The sequence below is a fragment of the Vigna angularis genome, chromosome 11 (genome assembly GCF_016808095.1).
Source record: "Vigna angularis cultivar LongXiaoDou No.4 chromosome 11, ASM1680809v1, whole genome shotgun sequence".
Lineage (NCBI taxonomy): Eukaryota > Viridiplantae > Streptophyta > Magnoliopsida > Fabales > Fabaceae > Vigna > Vigna angularis.
Window position 1 is genome coordinate 2196449 of NC_068980.1, and position 20202 is coordinate 2216650.

At 32.1% G+C, this 20202-nt stretch overlaps 2 protein-coding genes across 8 annotated transcripts; both read left to right on the forward strand.

Annotated features, from left to right (window-relative positions):
- The first annotated feature begins 8541 nt into the window (after positions 1-8541).
- LOC108334254 (inactive protein kinase SELMODRAFT_444075) lies at positions 8542-14738 on the forward strand. Of its 6 annotated transcripts, none has more exons than XM_017569997.2 (12): positions 8542-8840; positions 9056-9089; positions 9425-9797; positions 10057-10312; positions 10730-10887; positions 10958-11052; positions 11199-12232; positions 12676-12836; positions 12970-13046; positions 13138-13285; positions 13373-13522; positions 13850-14738. In XM_017569997.2, exons 4-12 carry the CDS (start codon positions 10129-10131, stop codon positions 13934-13936), a joined length of 2094 nt encoding a protein of 697 aa, XP_017425486.1. In that variant the 5' UTR covers positions 8542-8840; positions 9056-9089; positions 9425-9797; positions 10057-10128; the 3' UTR covers positions 13937-14738. The 6 variants fall into 6 exon arrangements, with proteins under 6 accessions (XP_017425486.1, XP_017425488.1, XP_052726401.1 ...); XM_017569999.2 differs by having other exon boundaries at positions 8542-8775; XM_052870441.1 differs by having other exon boundaries at positions 8542-8754.
- On the forward strand, positions 14606-19953 carry LOC108332465 (uncharacterized). Of its 2 annotated transcripts, none has more exons than XM_052870442.1 (7): positions 14606-14754; positions 16257-16408; positions 16516-16649; positions 16788-17017; positions 17596-17802; positions 18181-18261; positions 19310-19953. In XM_052870442.1, the coding sequence occupies exons 1-7, from the start codon at positions 14606-14608 to the stop codon at positions 19566-19568; spliced, it is 1212 nt and encodes a 403-aa protein (XP_052726402.1). In that variant the 3' UTR covers positions 19569-19953. The 2 variants fall into 2 exon arrangements, with proteins under 2 accessions (XP_052726402.1, XP_017423227.1); XM_017567738.2 differs by lacking the exon at positions 14606-14754 and adding an exon at positions 15376-15830.
- Positions 19954-20202: the final 249 nt, after the last annotated feature.

A 20202-nucleotide genomic window follows, 5' to 3' on the forward strand; every position in this document is an offset into this window, starting at 1 on the left:
TAAAATCATTTTCTGTAAGAAATTGTTTAACAGCGAGTATTTTTTATTTTTTCCAGGTCAATTACCAATTCCTTTATGCTTGTGAAAATTGGATAAAATTAGATAAGACAAAAATTATAAGATGAAAACTCATTATAAAATATTTTTTTGTAAGATTGTTTAACGACAAGTGTTTCTGATTTTTTTCAATTGGGGCTACAGTAGGGATGACAAGAGAAAAGATTGGAGTGAGAAAGAGGAAAGAGGAAGGGTTGAGAGGAATGAGAGAGATGAGTAAGGGTTTGAGGTTTTTTTTTTTAGTTTTGAGAATGAAAATTATTAAAATACCCTTAACCTTAAAACTTAGAATCCATGATATATAAGGATATTTTTGTCTACTAAAACCCGGTACACATTACTAAAATGTACCAACTGAAAAACAGGTGTACGCGCGTTAACAAACCCCATATATATATATATATATATATTTTAACACAATATTTCAGCTTTATTTCCTATAAAATGCCTTTTTTTTTTGCTTTTCACAAACCAAATGGTATATGTATTCTTTTTAATTTTTCTATGTGTGAATTATTATATTTTTTACAGTTAAAAGTTTAAAATTATTTATTTCTTTAATTAAATTATTTGGTCATTAATTTGATTCTAGTTTTTTAAAAAAACGTATTGTTATATAAACTCTTAAAACATAATTAAATTAGACAATATAAAATGTTTATCTTTAAATATATGAATGAAATTAATATATGAATGAAAGTCATAATAAATGTTAAATAAAATGAAGAATGTGGTGAATAAGAAGAGTAGATTGATTTTGTTAAAAAAGTGATTTTGAATAGTAACATCCAAAAGCGGTGATATTTTGAGAATATTTTATCATTATTTAGGACGGTAACAAATGTTAATGTTGTCATGTATTTAATGTACGAGACAAGTGGGGATTTGGAAGGTTGAAGGGTCATTGAATGCTTATCGTTGTTTGCCCTTACATTGCTCACTACTTACTGTTTTCTGTTTTCTGTTTTCTGTTTTCTGCAGACATACAATTGATTGATGTGAACAACCTGGGAACTCGATCTTCTTTTACTGTTCTGCATTTATGTTTTAGCAGCTATTCTTTTCCTACTTTTAATTCCTCACCTTCAAACCAAACTCAATTCTTCAGCCTTTCAATCTCTTTCTCATAAATAACCAATCCCAAAAAAATAAAAAATGGAAAAATTACATTTTTCTTATAAAGGGGGCAAATGTTTCTGTTTTAAAATATCAACCAAAACTATATATTGAACAAAATAGGAAAATTAAAAGTACATTTAGTTTTTTAAATATCAAAGAACAAAATTTGTCATATTTAAAACATTTTAAAAAAATAAAGATTAACATTTGTGTACAAACATTATAAATATATCTTTTTAAGATAAATATAATAAAGGCTTACATGTTCTTTTGCACAAGATTATGCAATTTCACACGATTTTTTTAATAGAAATATATGTAATATTTTACTCAAGACTAAATTAATAATTTAATCTTTATATTTAACTCCATGATTTATCTGGTTTTTATATTCTTTTATTTAATTAAATTTTAATATTTTTTATATAGAATTAATTTAACTTTTTATGTTAATTTGATGTTAAAATTGTTGGAAAGATGAATCAAATTGTTGAAAAAGATCACATATCAAAATCTGAAATAACATCAATTTAAAAGAACTAAGTTTATTCTATTTAAAATATACTATAACTTAATTAAATAAAAAATTATTAAGACCAAGATGAATAGTATAATTAAATATAACGAACTGAATTAACTCGTTCTTTATTCAATGATCATGACAGTATTTATGTATTTTATTGGTCCCTCTCATCTAACAAAGCTATGAATCATAGACAAATAAGAAAGGTAATGATTTGAACATGGATTGTTCACTTAAGATGAATCTTCTCCCCCTCTTCTCTAATTATTTCTATTAATTTCAATTTGAAGCACATGTGGGCCTTCATCATCGAGTGGTTAGTTCAGGAAAGTATGCAGAAACTAAGTTCAAACTGCAAAATTTCCACTGTAGACACTTTTTATAATGATTGATTGAACACTTATTTTGGTTTGATGACGAGCATCGTTTTTAGCACACAAGTAAGAGCACTGATTACATGACAAATTAGGATGTTTTATTAAGGATGATGGAACATGTTAGGTGAACTGGTAGGGCAGTGGAATAAGCAAATGTTGATAATTAAGATCATTTTCGTGACCACTGTAATGTGGCCTACATGTACTATGCATGTTTTCTTTTTCTTATCTGATGCTAGATTCTGGCACTTGTGTGCTAGGGAGACACCACTGCACGAATGGCTCCAACTCTGTAAACTCCTTTTCATAGTTTGCATTCTATATCTGCATGATTCCATCCACCTGTTTCATAAAGTAGTTTTGAGTCTAATCGGGAAGTAATTACCATTTTCATTGATCATAAAGAGCAATCACAGAATCCCTCTTGTGTAGTGAAATGAATTTTCACTTAGATTGACAAATTTACGAAATGTTTCTTGGTTCATTTGATGCCTAATAAGTGATTACTATTTGGTTAAAACATTCCACATGCTACATATTATAGTATTGTGCTTTTTTCTGAATTAGTCAATGCTTTGAACGGGACAGAGAAAGGAAAAGGTAGGGGCACGGCAGTGAAACAGGATTGCCTAAACAAAGATTCACATGCAAATAGTGCTGGGAATGTTGACCCTCCTTAACAATTGGTATAAGAGAGTTGATGGTTAATTTTGGTGACCAGCTCATATGAGTACGTTTTTTGTGAAATGGACCGGCTCAGACAAGTACATTCTTCCATGATAAGGTGAAATGGATCGGTTTAGACGAGTTCTTCTATGATAAGGTGAAGCGGACAAACTCGGATGACTACGTTTCTCCATGATAAGGTAAAGTTCTGGCAGACAGTTGGTGACAAACAGCCAGATGAATCATGGGAGGTGGAGAACAAAAGATACTCAGTAGTGTAACCATGGATCATGAAAGAGAGTAAAAGATGTTCAATGCAGAACATGGTCTATTCATGAATAGTAAAAGACTTTCGCTGTAAAAAAAGTAAAGAATCACAATCGTTTATTTAAGATGAGTGATTATTACAATACAAACAAAAGTTTCACATTGAGAAGAAATGAATATAAATTTATATATACATAAGATACTTTGGATGGTAAGACGTCTTGTAAGGTGTGATAACAAAAGTAAATCCTATTTCTGAAAACATTTGAAGGATCATTTTCAATCTAAATGTGAATTTTAAACTTCAACCCGGTGAATGATTTTTTATCAATAATCTTTGAAGACAGAAACCTACCTAACAAAAAATTAAAAGGAAAATGAAGCACTTGAAGGTCTTGAAGAGTTTGTGCTCAAGTGGTTGACAGGGTCAATAATGCAAGGCATGATGGGTGGGGCAGTTGGAATTTGTGCCCACATGCAATTCATACCATGCAAGGTGCCTAAGGTACATCCCCATGTTTTACCTTGTTCTATGAAAAGATGAGAAGGCTATGTTAGCCCCCACTGGAGCCTCTTTATTGCTACCAGCATTGCATATTGCTTTGTGTCTGTCACCGTTCTGTAGTTAATGATTCCACGTAAACTTAGAACTGAGAAGAACCATGTCATAATTGTGTCCATGACCATAACATTCAACATTTTGGCTGCCTCTTCAAACCCACTAGACAACCAAACTTGTCTTTTTACGATAATTAAGAAAATATTCTGATTCCATTTCCTCAGTTTCTATTTTTTGGCTTCAACTTTTCCCTGTCCTTCTCTTGTTTTCATTGTATCAACTTCATGTTTTGGACCTCATTCCCCTATTATGTGTTGTACTGCATGAATTTGCCTTGCACTACGGTACTAGGACAAAAATATTGTTCTGAATCCGTCCAAATAAGAAATTATACACTGTTTAAAACAATAAATTTATGAGATTTTGTTTTTATACAATGGTCTAACTTTATCATTCATATTTAGATTTTCATATGGAATATGTTAATTAATGTCTCTTTAGACAGGTAGATTTTTACCCTTTCTTTTGCTCCAAATTTTGGTTGCATTGATTTGTGTCATATGATTGTTTGGCTTCCCCCATAAAAGCTATTCATGTTTTTGAAGTTTTAATATTAAATTACTTGATTCAGCCTTGACATAAATCTGTTTTCTTACTTTCTCGATTTTGGTTAAAGCCTTAAAGGACAGCCTCAGAGAGAGAAAAAAAAAAGAGTGAAAAGAATGCTTTTAAATGCTTCTTTTAAGGATTCATCTTTTAAATGCTTCTTTTAAAGTGCACTCTGATATCTAAATACAGTTCTCTCACTATTTAACAACAAAATACGTATCAGATTTCTTAAATGACAAAATTACTGGGCTTCAAGTTCTGTACATCAATCTCGTGCCCAATTTCAATGTAATTAAGCAAGACCAACCCAACTTCACTTGAAAATTGCTTCCTGTACCCTCTCATCTTTCTTTCTGCACCATTTTCTAATAATAACCTTTGTAAATGTATCATTTAACCCTAACTTTCCCCTTCTTCTTCGCTGTGAGGATGCTGGTGTACGATGGTATTTTGTTTAATCTTTTGAAACCATCAACCTCAATCCCCAAACTTATGTGACACATAACGGAAAACAATCATATGACCTCCCTAAATGCATCGTTACATGTTAATGTCGAGTTAGAGATCGTCCAATAGACCAAGTCTGAGTGAGGCAATTTGTCGAACATCCTGCGTGTATCGTCAATCACACTGATCCCCTGTATATGTTGATGAGTGCACAAGTAACGACGTAATTAGAGTGGAAGTCGCATGTGACAAAAATTCCATGAACATTAAAAAAGATTAATATTTTTTAAGTTTTTTTTTGTTTTCACAACTCATTTTAGTCCAGACTTACACCACTTGAATGTAAATTCATGAGATTTTTAAAGAAGAAATATACATTAAAATTCTTCCAATTGGACAGAATAAGTCATATCTCTCCAAATTTTTTATACAGACTTTTAATATCTCAGATCATAATTTTATATATTTATGAAAATAATGATTATTTGTATGTTATAAGTAAAGTCAATCATTATTAGAAATTTAAATGTGATTCTAACTTCCATATTAGATAAAGATGAAAAAGTTGATTACCTTAAGAGAAGACCACCTATAAATCTATTCACTCAAAGTCTTATGTCATAATGTAATAAAATGATGAAAATTTCCAAAGTTAATATTTCTATAAATTATGGTATGAAAGCAAATTAATCTAAAATATTATTCACCATTCATATGATGCGGTAAAATCAAACATAATATAATATTGATAGGTCTTTTAGGAAAATTGATCACATAAAAAAAACAACAATCTCAATAAAATATGAATTCAAACCATATAAAATATTGACATCATCGTCGATAAAAAAACCTTTAAATAATAAGTGTATTTGTTTTGCTTTTATACTGTTCAACTTTTTAATTTATACAAAATATGAAATTTATACTTACACTTAAATTCTCAATAAATATTAATAAATATTATAGATATAATATATGTTCTATCTCACGCAATAAAGAGTTTCACTAAGGTACCTTTGACATTGAAAATTATTGATTCTCATGTAATTATTCATCAAAATATCATGTTAAGTAATATAAATAATGAAATAGAAGAAAATTACAATTATAAAAATAAATGATTGATTTGAGAAGAATTTTCATGACACAGTAAGTGTCTTAGATATACAGGAGATTTGGGTAGTTTTGAGTCATTCAATGTTTCTTGTAGATTACATGAGTTTATTGTTTAAATTTTGTTTTTTTTTTTTAAAGATTATTATCTTTAAAGAAACATATTTGTACAATAGTTTGTTTGTCAATAATAGCAAAAATACACTTCATTCATTCATAATTGTAGGCAATTCTGGCTAATTCACCTAACACCTTCTTGTTTTAATAGGGGTAATTAATTTCCCTACTAAAAGCGCAAGGTTTTGGTTTTCAATTCCACTCTCCAAGTGCTGTGTAAAACAGGAGAAGAACAGTAACAGTATCAATTGCTTCCTTCAGAGTTTCTTAATATTTCATAATCTGACCAAATAATGCAATAAAATAGAGTTATAAATTTGCTGGTTTGAAAAGTACGTAACGATGAGGGAAGTCAGAACACAGCGTGAAATTAAAGCAGAACTGAGAAGATGATGAGGTTGGAATGGATGGAAAACGTTACTCATCGGGAAGTGATTCGAGGGTGACAGCGGTGCTGAATAGACGGGGATTGGTAACGGCTAGTGGGTCCCTCAGTGAAGTTGTTTTGTGGTACCAAAAAAACCACAACCACTGATGACCGAACAACTGTTCTGGTTCCTACGATATCTGTGTTGGTTCTGTTTTTGGGTTTTGAAAATCGGAAGAATTAGGAGAGCGAGTGACTCTCATTTATTGATCTTATGACAACCTTCCAAAAGTTGAATTGGGAATAGAGATAGTAGATTACTACATGGGTTAATATTTTATTGTTTTTTTGTTATGCACCACATTGTCTTTTGTTCATGCATGTTGTACACCTACACATTCAGCAGATGCTGCTGCTGCTCATACTCATCTTCATTTCATGCAGTGCAGTCAATGCTTTCACAACATTTCAACTTTTCTTTTTTGTTTACAAGATTCTGCTGTTAATGAAAAACAAATAGATGAAGCATACCACTACAGTATACAAAGATTTTGTCAAGTAGTAATCAATAATTAATGATGTGGTTAAGCAGTACATTATTATTATTTTTATTATAAATAAGGACATCAAAATCACAGTTAGAAATTCTATGATTCAGAAAATGATGATGAGGCTAATGAGTGTTGTCTCTTATCTTGTAACTGTTGAGACGAATAGAAGCAGCAGAACAAAACATAATGACTGCGGTATTGTTATTAGAAACACAACTTAGTAAAAATCATGATATAGAGTATAGGTCATATCAATTTCACTGAATCATAGGTTTGCATTATTATTTTGTTAGAATTAGTACATGCATTTGTGTAAAAAAAAAAAACTCCATTTTCCAATCCTATGCTGATTTTTTTTTTAAATAAATGTAAGTTTTGCTTTTTGTAATTTCATACTTTTGTTTTTTAGGTTTTAATAAGTTTTTCTTTTATGATTTAAGGAAACTTCTTTTTAACATTTGACACATACTTTTAAAGAGATAAATTCAAAATAAATCAACTACAATAACTGCAACTAAAACCAAACAATGTAAGGATCAATATATTAGGAATATAATTTTTCTTATATTTTTTTTTATTTTAAAAGACTTATGTTTTCTTCATCTTGTAAATAATAACAACAAAATTCAAATTTTAAAAATAAAATTTTTGAATCTTTATTCCAAAGAGCAAAAAATAATCTATAATATTTATTATAATGTATCATCTAAAATATTTTATTCAAAGAACAACTAACGCAAATAATTAATAGAGTGTTGTATAAATGAATATTTTATTTCAAAGAACATTTTACTTTAGAGAAAAATAAATAAAATTACTTTTAGTATTTTAAAAACATAAAGTATTGAATTTAACTTCTGTGTATTATTAATATTTTTTTATATTATCAATTATTTAAATGTGTAATAAATATGAGTTATAAAATATTTTTTTATGACATACTTACAAAGTGGTTGTTGTAAGAAAATGATAAATATAAATACAATAGTAATGCATAACTAAACTATAGTATAATTATTTTTATACAATTAATAAATATATTATTTATCCAATATCTGATATGTTCCTTAATTTACATAAACAAATTATGTAAAATATTGCAAATAATTCAGACTTGTTATATGTGTCATTTGAATTCTTTACTTGCCTATATCTCGTGTTCAGTTATGTTCAGTTATTCTATAACATAAATATTATTATTTATTTTTAAATAAATATTAAAAAAATTATAGATGAAAATTTCTTAAAATGTTTTATGAAGAATAAGTCTAACACAATATATGAACCCTAAGAAAGTTATTTCAAATTTTATATAAATGAAATAATATTATAAGTAAAAGTAAAAAAGTAAAAAATAGAAATTAAATATTAGTACTACTTTTATTATAGATAATATTTTTATATCTTTGTCTTATGTCAAGTATCTTTTGTAGCATTCTTATGATATATAATCTTCTTTTAATTAATACAATGTTGTGTTAACATATTGTTAGATATAATATTTTCATTCCATATTTTATCCTACTTTCAGATAAACATATCATTTCTGATAACATAGTTTAGGTTTAATATACACTATATAACACACACATAGATATAATACACTATATATATATATATATATATATATATATATATATATATATATATATATATATATATATATATATATATATATATATATATATATATATATATATATATATATATATATATATATATATATATATATGGAAAAGCCATTTCAGAAATGATCACAGTTGACAATTTTTGAAAGGATACAATACTATATTTCTGTCCCAGTTTGGTCTTAACTCTCTCTATTCCTCAAACCAACAAATTTCACCTCTTCTCTTCTTCTTTTCTCCAAAACCATTTTTCCACTCTTTTCATTCTCCCAGACCTTAAAACCTTTGGGCTGTCCAACCGTGGCTAGTTTCATGTTTTCTTTTCATACTTGTGGATTCTGTTATCACTCAAATGTAAGAGGAGATTGTCGCAAAGTAAGCAAGAAACCTTAATGACAAAGCTTTGGGCTTTTTCTAACTTTTGACAACAGTATAAAAGGGTCAAAATTCGTCACTCTTTATCTTTTTTAGTTTTTGCAAACAATAATTTGAGCGAGTTCGATTATCAGACACTTCTTTCTTTTGGTTGATGCTTGGCTGTGAGGATATTGTTTTATTTGGTTAGGTTTTGATTTTGATTTTTTTTCTGTTATTTGGTTGAGGATGTTGTTTTATTTGAGGTTTAACTGTATGAATTTTCTTTGAAAATTTCCAGGTTCTGATGATATGACTAGCCTAAACAGCGAAATGTATGTTATTATTTGTTTTGGTTGCTGTTGTTTTATTTTGTTATTTTATGCAGGATGTTCATTGTCCTGAGGATTGACATGGTATATACTAGCATGACACAATAATGGAGAAAAAGAAAGTTTTGGATCTTCTTGAGAGATCTCTCTTATTGTTTTCTACTTGGATCCTTAGTGATATTTTTTATATTCTTAAGCAATCAAAAGGTTGCTAGTGATTACTTATCTGTATGTCTCACACTGACATGCATTTTTCTTCTTCTTTAGACTCTGCATTATTGATGCTATTATTATCTCTATTTCCAACTTTTAAAGTTGATTCCTATGTCACTGTGCAGGGTAAAAACTGATGCTGAGTTTTCAGTGACTCGGAGAACTACAAGACCTCTCTACCTTTAGTCATATCAAATAGTGATTCAAACTCTTGATATATGAAGGACATGCCACTGTTTATGTAGTGGAATCTTTTGGCAGGGCTTCCTCTGGAGGATCATCAAAAGCAAAGCCAACTAGTTGAAGCCAAATTTTTTGACTTGTAAAGAATAATTTGAAGACTCCACAACATAGCTAGTGTATGCAACTGTTCTCGTGCAATGGATTATCTCATAGGCCTTCCCGAGCAGTGCTTTTAACCCTGTAGAATTTCTGAAACTTGAGATGCACAGTAGGGTAAACTTGGGGATGCAACGTCTTGCTTTCTGAGCCAAAAAGGTATCTGATCGGATTCTTGACAGATTTGATTCTATTTTGGTAACATGGATTTGATAAAAAAGAGTTTACTTGCCAATCTGTAGCACTAATGATTTGAGTTCAGGTTAAAAGAGTCTTGTCAGTGATTGTTCTGTTCCTATTGGAAGCATGTTGCATTGTGGTTATATATGATAATCCTGGTAGAGCTTGAACACGACAGAAAAAACTAGTGATCTTGAACATGCTCTTGCGTTTCATCCCCTTGTTGTTTAAAATGTAGGAACATCTGGGTTTGAAGGTTATTGAGTGACATCTGTTGAGCAAGACAGTTTTTGTGGGATTGCTGGCCCTGATGAGTCGAGAACAGCAAAAGCGAGGGAAACAAGAAATATGTTCTGATGGAGCTGAAAAGGTCATTGTTGCCGTTAAGGCATCAAAGGAAATTCCAAAGACTGCTCTTGTTTGGTCCCTGACTCATGTTGTGCAACCTGGCGATTTCATTACACTGCTAGTAGTTGTACCTTCACAGAGTTCGGGTAATGAAATTTTTGCCTTAATTTCTTTATCTATTTGCTCTTTTGTCAGACATTATTTATTAAGGTGTGGTCATTATGGTTGCCTATTTTGGCAAGCAAATAATATATTAGTTGGGTCCTAAGGATATGTCACTCCCTTTTTTATATGGATTGTTTTGTTTTGAATAAGAATTATGAACAAATGGATCGCAGGCTGACATTTTATATAAACCCTTGTGTGATAATTTTGTTTACTTTCTTGCTTGTGGTGGATGACTATAGTTATTTACTATTGCTGTATCTTGTGTGTGTCTCTTATTTCAGCTTAAATTCTTGATGCATGAAAGAACCTTTACTCTGTTATTTTTTTTATTGGTCATTTGAACCTGCCCTCTTCCTTTATTCTGTGTACCTAACTATTGTTCTGCGCCTATGTAGGCAGAAGATTATGGGGTTTTCCAAGATTTGCTGGTGATTGTGCCAGTGGTCATAAGAAATCTTCTTCAGGATCATCAAGTTCGGAACAGAAGTGTGATATCACTGACTCTTGCTCTCAAATGATCCTTCAGCTCCATGATGTCTATGATCCTAACAAGGTTAGTGTTAATATAAGAGTTTTCACATTCAATGTTGCATCTATACGCCAACCTAACAGTTATTCAACAGATAAATGTGAAGATTAAAATTGTTTCTGGATCACCATGTGGAGCAGTGGCTGCGGAAGCCAAGAAAGCCCAAGCCAATTGGGTCGTTTTAGACAAGTAATTTTCTATCATATTTTCCCCCACCTAAAGGCGTGCTTGTGTAATAAAAACAAACATGAACTCTTCATTTCTGGTTTCACTATTTTATTGATGTGATTATAATTCAGTATGAATTGTTGGTATTTCAATTTTGCTTTGTACAGACAGCTCAAACATGAAGAAAAACAATGTATGGAAGAGCTGCAATGCAACATTGTGGTCATGAAGCGTTCACAACCTAAGGTACTCCGCTTGAATTTGGTTGGAAAAAAAAAGAAGGATCTTGAAGAATTATGTTCACTACCTTCTGAACAAGATCAGGTGCTTGGAAAGCAAACTAAGAACAAGAGTGATTCTTTAAATTCCTTAAAAGGTCCAGTTGTCACTCCATCTAGCAGCCCTGAGCTAGGGACACCATTCACTGCAACTGAAGCTGGTACTTCATCAGTTTCAAGCTCTGATCAAGGAACTTCGCCATTTTTCATCTCTGAGATAAACAGTGAGTCCAAAAAAGAGGAAACTATAAAAGAAAATCCAGAACTTGATGATTCTATATCAGACACAGACAGTGAAAGCTTATCCACTTCTTCAGCAAGCTTGAGATTCCAGCCATGGATCACCGATTTACTTCTGCATCAACGATCTTCTCAACCTAAGGAAGAAAGAACAGAGAGATCTCATAGTAGGAATCAATTGTCTACTACTAGAGCTTTGTTAGAAAAGTTCTCGAGACTTGATAGAGAAGCTGAAATTGAAATCTCAACCTATAAGACTGACTTGGATTTCAGTGGGAATGTACGAGAAGCAATAGCATTATCTAGAAATACTCCGCTTGGTCCACCTCCCTTGTGTTCAATCTGTCAACACAAGGCTCCTGTTTTTGGAAAACCTCCAAGATGGTTTACCTATGCTGAATTGGAGCTTGCCACTGGTGGATTTTCACAAGCCAATTTCTTGGCAGAAGGAGGATTTGGATCTGTTCACAGAGGTGTTCTACCAGATGGACAAGTTGTTGCTGTGAAGCAACATAAATTGGCCAGTTCTCAGGGTGACCTTGAATTCTGCTCGGAGGTAGAAGTCCTGAGCTGTGCTCAGCACCGAAATGTTGTTATGTTGATTGGTTTCTGTATAGAGGATAAGAGAAGGCTATTGGTTTATGAGTACATATGCAATGGATCATTGGATTCTCATTTATATGGTAATTTCTTTTGCTTTCAGACCAAGTTATGCTGTGGCAAGGTCATGTTTCTGAATTGGCTTGAACTTCGTTAACATTCATATTCATGTTGTCTGTGAAAGGTCGAGGATTTATCTATTTGAAAAGTTATGCATCATCTAATATATGGGAATTTGGTTTGATGTGGTAGATTAACTTTTGTAAAGCTAATCAGATTCACGTCTTTATATATACTCCTATATAAAACTTGGTTTCATCACACATATTTTAATTAGCACGCATTTATGCTTTTGGTTGGAGTTGGACTTATCTTGTTCTTGAAGACTAGTAATGCAGAATATGTAAATATTTTGTCATTTTCACATTAAATATAATGATTGCAATCATGTAGTATAGGTTGCATTTTACTGATACCGGCTCAATTTGTTAACTGGATAACTGGACATGACTTGGAACTCTATCAGGGAGACAACGAAAACCATTAGAATGGTCTGCCCGGCAAAAAGTTGCTGTTGGAGCTGCCCGAGGGTTGCGATATCTTCATGAAGAGTGCAGAGTGGGTTGCATTATCCACCGTGACATGCGACCGAACAACATTCTTATCACTCATGATTTTGAACCTCTGGTATGGGTTGTCTGTCACCTGCTATTGTTCTATGCAGTCAGCTGTTTTATAGTTTACATGTGAAAGGCACCACTGCTTCATGTCTTTCTTTCACAAAGTTTTCAGTTAATTAAGTTGTGTTAAATTATTCCAGGTTGGTGATTTTGGACTGGCAAGGTGGCAGCCTGATGGTGACACAGGAGTGGAAACTAGAGTGATCGGAACATTTGGGTATCCGCTGTATTAATCCTTATTTAGTTTCATTGTCTTGTTAGTCTGCACAATATCAACAATTTAACTAAGCTTTGTTGGTGCTATGCAGGTATTTGGCTCCTGAATATGCTCAAAGCGGCCAAATTACTGAAAAGGCTGATGTTTATTCATTTGGTGTTGTATTAGTGGAACTTGTTACAGGGAGAAAGGCTGTGGATCTGAATAGGCCAAAGGGACAGCAGTGTCTTACTGAGTGGGTAAGTCAAATGATATTAATATCTAATTTATTATGATTTTAATTGTGGCAATGACATCATTTATGTGAGCATTCGATATCTAAACAGGCACGACCACTGTTAGAAGAATATGCCATTGAGGAACTGATTGATCCAAGGTTGGGAAGTCACTATTCGGAACATGAGGTCTATTGCATGCTGCATGCTGCCTCATTGTGCATAAGGAGAGATCCTTATTCTAGACCTCGCATGTCACAGGTAAGGAAAATTGAACATTTTTTTTTTTGTTTTTTGTCTTTTTTCCATGAGTTGGCTACAATACATTCACATTTCCTAAATTTAAGAAATTATAGGCTTAAAGGTTATAATTCTAATGTCAATTGGGGACTTGAAGGAATTCCTCGTGTGCTGCTGAACTGAGCGTTAATTTTTATGAATTCACTCTTGATGGTTCTTTTATTGTAAGAGCAAAGAATATTACTGACTTCCAATGTTCTAAACACTAACTTTACGCATGGATGATGTTACGCTACTTTTGGTTTTCCCCACCTGATTTCGATGGCATTCTTGTCTTGTTTGTTCAAGGTTCTGCGAATACTGGATGGTGACACGGTTATGGACCCAAATTATATTTCAACTCCCAGTTATGATGTGGGAAACCGGAGTGGTTGATTTTTCTTTTGGCCAGAAAGGTAAAGCAAAGACAGCGCCACTACAAAAGGGGTCCCCCTGTTGTAAGAGTCACTGAAAGCTTTCTTTGGGAAGCTGAGCACAAGCCTTTGCCTATTGGGAAAGCAACAAGTCTGTCTAAGTGGACAGACATGTGAAGAAACTACAGTTAAAACACTTCACGACGAAGATTACTGTCTTGTTATGCTAAGCCTTAGTATTTTGCAATTTGTAGGTAGTTGTTTCTATTTCCCTGCAATTTGATCTAATGTTGCATGTGTATAGTAGTAGTGCTAAAGTAGGTTAAGTAACATAGAAGCTTTTGAAATTCTCCTATGAAAATTATGAAGTCCTGTGTCTCAGTGACCTTGATCATCAGACTATGCTCATTAGATGGATCAAAAAAAGTTTTTGGTATTGTTGGTTCAAATCTATCCCCAATGCATGTGTTTTCATAAGCTGTGTTTTAAGAAACAAACAAACTTGGGCTGGGGCTGAGGCTGAGGCTGAGGCTGGATGTTTCAACTGGCAACAGAAAAAGGTAGAGTAGTGGATTTATTTGAAGTACAAAAAGCTGAGGTGTCATTATATGAAACATGTGAAACAAAGACACCCTGGTTGGCTGATGATGACTGAAGGTTGAGAATGAGAGGTTGAACGTGATCAAGTGGCATGTCAAATGTTTGTTTCTGGGTTATGTTTTGGCTTCTTGTTACAAAGGATTACACACTTTACAAAGGATTGCATGTTGTATTAAAACAACACCGGTACAAGTTTACAAAATCCAGAGGTATCTGTTCATCAAGTATGTGCAAACTAAGGTATCATTATTGCTTTATCTGTTTTCTTTTTGGTAAATCTATTTGGTTTAAGTTCTCGTCTAACTTTTATACTTTTTTGTGTTTGTACATTTTCAATTAACGATGTAATAATCGCTTGCTTCGCCTCACATTACAACATTAATAACATAATTTGACGTAAATGTTAGATTACCTTTAAATAGCAACAGGAAATCAAATTCGCGATAAACAAAGTTGTTTCTAAAAAGCCTAGGTGTACAGAAACTATTTTCTCTCATATTGAACCTAAAGACCATCTAATTGTCGGAAGAATTTGCAGTAATCTTAATGCATCAATTATTATATGAAAATTTAATGAGAATTATAATGATTGGATAAAATATTGTTTAGAATTCTTAACTATAATATGAGAAAAATTTAAAACATGAATATAGCAATGATATTATAATAACAGGGGGAAACACATTTGCTATTGATATGATTGTATTATATATAATTATTTTAATTTGAAAAATGATTAAATTTAAAACAGTTATTTAAAAAATAAAATTAGTAAAATAATTATTTTAATTTAAAAAATGATTATTTAAAGAGTAAAAGTAGAAAAAGAAAATATATATATATATATATATGTAATAATAATAGTAATATAAATAAAAAAATATATAGTATATTTAACTTTTTTGTAAAAATTGTTTAATAATTTTGTAGTGACAAAAATGGATTGAAACTGAAATATTAGTGCTGAATATTAAATTAAAAATAACCCAAAGCAGAATTTAATTTGTGATATTTGGTTGGGGTGACTGCTCCACTTGCTGTCTACACAGTAGCATTGTGCGTTTTGACTCAAAGCAGTCGTTGCATCTTCTTCCTTGGCGTTGTTAGGGTTTTGGAGTAGCCCTTTCACCACAGAATTTTTCGTGTACCTCACTATACTACAAAATGTTGTGATTCTTCTATTGAATCCTCTCGCTAACACGCCAAATACGAGTCATTTCATCGTATCTGCGCCACACCAACATCGCTTTGCATGCGTTTGATTTACCATTTGATATGGAGGCCAAAGCGGACTCAACTCAAAACCCTACTCCAAGGTCAAACTGCTGCGCTTCACTTTCAATTTTTCTTTAGTTTTGTTTGGAAAATCGAACCTTGTCATGAAAAAAATTTATGAGGATTTTAGAATCAAATTCAAATTTATTGAGTTTTTAAAATTGTACATTACTACATTTTGTTCTGTGTTGCACTTTAAAAGATTCTCTTGTTTGAGCGAATATTCTAGTTAGTTTTCAATCAGTTTGTGGGGGCTAATGAGTATCTGATATATATAGTTGCCTGAATTTTCTATTTACAGTGACTAATTAGTATCTGCAATATAGTGAATGAGGGGATGTTTCATGCTTCTGAGTAGAATAATATATATTGAATCAATGCACTCAGTTTTGTTCTTTTTTTATTCCTCTGGGTATAGCTGCTTTTTTGCGTAGTTTGTTTGAAGAATAACTGATTTCTTCCTACAGACACAAATGTTCGGCATGCTATAAACAATTCAAGAAGAAAGAGCATCTAATTGAGCACATGAAAACCTCAAACCATTCCGTCCATCAGCCTGCGTGTGGAGTCTGTCAAAAGCACTGCAAATCTTTTGAGTCTCTGAGGGAACATCTTACTGGTTAGTCATTTGTGCGTTCAATCTGTGCTGTCGGCACTATTCATTGCTTTCCATGTTTTATGCTCATTTATTTATATTTTCTTGTTCCTTTTCTAATTATGATTTAGGTCCTTTGCCAAAAGGAGTTTGTTCAAAGACTTTCTCTCAACGGGGCTGTCAACTTTGCTTAGTACTATTTGATAGTCCCGGGTCTCTCATTGCTCACAGAGAAACATGTTGCTTATCTGCCCCTACTCGTCTTGTAAGTTGATAATTGATAACCTTGAGCATTTATAAAATAAATAGGTTTCTTATGTGTACTGTTCACCCCGAGTAATCAAAGAAACCTGCTTACGTTCGATGTTTATTGTATACATTGTTGTGTCTGGAACTGTTGCAGGGAACTAAAGAACTGACCTATATAGATTCCCATTTTGAATGTCAAGATTCTTCCGATGAAAACCATGCTGGCAGGGGCCCTGGAGGAACAGTTGCAATAGACTGTGAAATGGTTGGTGGTGGAAGTGATGGTTCTCTGGAACTTTGTGCAAGAGTATGTTTGGTTGATCAAGATGAGAACTTAATCTTTCATACGTATGTAAAACCTCAATTGCCTGTTACTAATTACAGGTACTTTTAATTTGTTTCTTTGTTTTCTTTTCTTTTACAAAATACTTGTTTTAGGTTTGATAGGGAGAAGGAAATGAAAAGGAGGGAGATAGGATAGAAATATCAATGTTTCACTATTTTTTTGGGAGCAGAAATAGGGACGAGGAAGTCTTTCCTATGGGACCCTTCTCCCAAATTGGCATGAAATAGAGGGGAGAGATGATGTCTGTTTTCATTTTTGTTTGAGTTTCTTAAAAAGTTAACTAATGTTTTTATAACAAAAAAAAATATAAATCATAAATAATTTAATGTTGAAAATAATAGAGATGATATATTTTTTTGGATTAAATTAGTACAAGGATATTTCATACAATTTATTTACTTTTCATTGTCTCTTTCACTCATCTAAACAAATGAGGCAAATTTCTCCACTTCTCTTATTTTTATCAACCCAAACAACATATTTTCAACTACATTTATCTTTTATTTCTATCCTTCATATTTCCTTACTCACTTCCATTCCTAAAATCGCATTATTCTCAATGAAACTTGAGAAGGGAAAAAGAGTGTAGGGGTTGATTTTATTTTGATGTTTTCAGATATGATATAACTGGGTTGACAGAAGAACATCTCAGAAATGCCATGCCCCTTAATGAAGTTAAAGAAAAGGTATGCAAAATACTATACAATGGAGAAAACCTTGGAAAAATTCGACTAAATGGTGGAAAGGCCAGGCTTCTTGTGGGGCATGACTTAGCACACGATTTATATTGCTTGAATATGCATTATCCTGATCATATGCTAAGGTAGATTCTTCTTGAGTAACTTAAATTATGCTAAATCCTGCTTGGCAGAATTATTCTTGACCACATTCTGGCACTAATTTTCTTATCACCACTTTAAGGACTTATCATGATGATGAACTAAACAATTGTTAAAAATCCATGAATTTCTTCTGTTTTTCTCCTTTTTATTATCATCTTATTATATAGGGTATTATCCTAAACAAGTTTCCAGACTTAAAAGATCTATACTATTGAGAACCTTTTTTGATTGTTATATTGGATCATGCCAGATTGATGGAAATATCTCCTTGAATGGACTGTTTGTTGTTCGAGAGCACATTTTTGTAATTATTATTATTAGCACTCATATTTTGCCTATGCTTTTATGTCGCATTGAAGAGACACTGCAAAGTACCGTCCGTTGATGAAGACAAACTTGGTCAGCCATTCGCTCAAGTATCTCACCCGAACATATCTTGGGCAAGTTAATTTTTAACTCAAATCTTTTTCTGTTTGAAACTTCTTCCAGCTTATAGTTTTCCTTTTATTTTAAAAATCAAATTACAATTGTTCAATGGCTATGATTTCAATTTGCCCAGGATCATTGTAGATTCTATGAATGATACTTCTTTCTATACTAAAATAAAATGAAATTGGTGATCAACACTTATACGAATAAACTAATTTTGAAGGATGTATTCAAGTTGATTGTCAAATACAAAATTTTATAAACTAAATCAAGTTTAGTTATTTTTTGGTTTCAATTTTTTCTGGTTTTTACTCTTCAAATTTCGATACCAAATTTTAAATGCAAACATCCTATCCTGAATCAATGACCACTATCTGGGTCTGTTCGCTGGCAAAGGTACGGGTGATAGTGGTGGAGGTGGTGGTGGTTATAAGTAGTGGTGATGACTGGTAATGAAGGCCATGGCTCTAGTTGCTATGGTTATAACAAAGACTATGGTAGCAGTGACAATAAAAACATTGTAACGGTGACGATAGTGGTAAACTGGTGGCATTTAGGGAGGTGGTGGGTGGTTGAGGAGGGATGCGAGAAACTGAATTGCTTGTTCTTCCTACTAAAAGCCATCATGAAGCAAAACCTTGTTTTTAAATTCAGATAAACGTATTTCACAACCAACTAAGTCAATTCAGCTCCATTTTAGTCAAATGGGTTTTGTTATGAATTTTTATTTGAAAATCCAAATTTGAAAACATACGATTATATTTTCATTTTCTTTTTTATTCCAAACGAAATGTATTTGACGATATTTCTTTTTCAAGACAAAATGCATTTCACTAAAATGAATCAGCCGAATTGATTTTTAACTAGTTTTTAAATGTTTTTATCACAATTTAAAAGGAAAATAAAAGTTTTGGTTTTCTGCTTGTACTTGGAAACAAGCTTCTAAAGCATGTCCAAAGTTACTGCAGTGTGGATGCATCGATCAATACTTACCTGTTTAATCTTTAAACTACGATCGTTAACTGATGACAATAATTTTTTATTGTTTTTGCTTTACAGTTATGATATCCAATCCGGCACTCATGACCCGTATGAAGATTGTGTTTCTGTGATGAGACTATACAAGAGAATACGAGCTCAAATGCATCCAGAGGAAGAAGACCATGGAACATCGACTCCGAGTAACAGGATTGTCGGCGTGCATGATTGCTGGAGATCCAAGGAACTTGACAACCGCACTCCAGATCAACTCTATGCCATGTCAAGATCGGATTACAAGTGTTGGTGCTTGGATTTGAGGCCAAAATTGCCAACCTGAATTATTTCATCACTGAATTTGTCTCCGGCATCATATCATAATGCTTATTTCTTCAGAAACTATGGGAATGGGTTGCTAAAATATTTTGCAGTGATATTTTCGGTGCATATCTTTCTAACGCATCGTGTGATCCTCGGGACAAGAAAACTGTTGAGAGAAAGATAGGTGCTTGATTATGATGCTTTTGTGAATATCTAATTTTGGTTCAAACCAAATTAAGGCTACCTTTTTAGAATGAAGACTTTCCTACCTTTGGCATAAAGGCTACCGACACAAACATAACTGATTTAAGGCTTGTTCTAGATCCAATTTCAAGGGAGCCATAGATCTAAGTTGCTGATTGGTACAAGGAGTTTTCATTTTCAAATATAAACATGTTTAGTTACTATTTAGTTTTCTTTAAAGTAATATTTTCTTTGTTTACCACGGGAAAATTAGCTTGGTATTAATTACCATGGGAAAGTTTCATTCCTGAGTATGAAGGTGAAAAATGTTTTATTCTTGTCTATTCCTTAGGAATAAGAACTTTCAACTTGAAAAACAAGGGTAATTAGGTAATTTCAACTTGCGATTATTACAATCTTAAATTATATCAAACTGACATCTTTGTTAATTGCAACATAAATTTTCTCGA

Bases quoted from the DNA above. Each gene is read 5' to 3' on its own strand.
- LOC108332465 (XM_052870442.1), top strand. From the start codon at position 14,606: ATGTCAAATGTTTGTTTCTGGGTTATGTTTTGGCTTCTTGTTACAAAG. The intron at 14,755-16,256 runs GTATCATTATTG...TTCTTCCTACAG, and splicing joins TCAAGTATGTGCAAACTAAG to ACACAAATGTTCGGCATGCT. The intron at 16,650-16,787 runs GTAAGTTGATAA...GAACTGTTGCAG, and splicing joins TATCTGCCCCTACTCGTCTT to GGAACTAAAGAACTGACCTA.
- LOC108334254 (XM_017569997.2), top strand. From the start codon at position 10,129: ATGAGTCGAGAACAGCAAAAGCGAGGGAAACAAGAAATATGTTCTGAT. The intron at 12,233-12,675 runs GTAATTTCTTTT...GAACTCTATCAG, and splicing joins ATTGGATTCTCATTTATATG to GGAGACAACGAAAACCATTA. The intron at 13,047-13,137 runs GTATCCGCTGTA...GGTGCTATGCAG, and splicing joins AGAGTGATCGGAACATTTGG to GTATTTGGCTCCTGAATATG.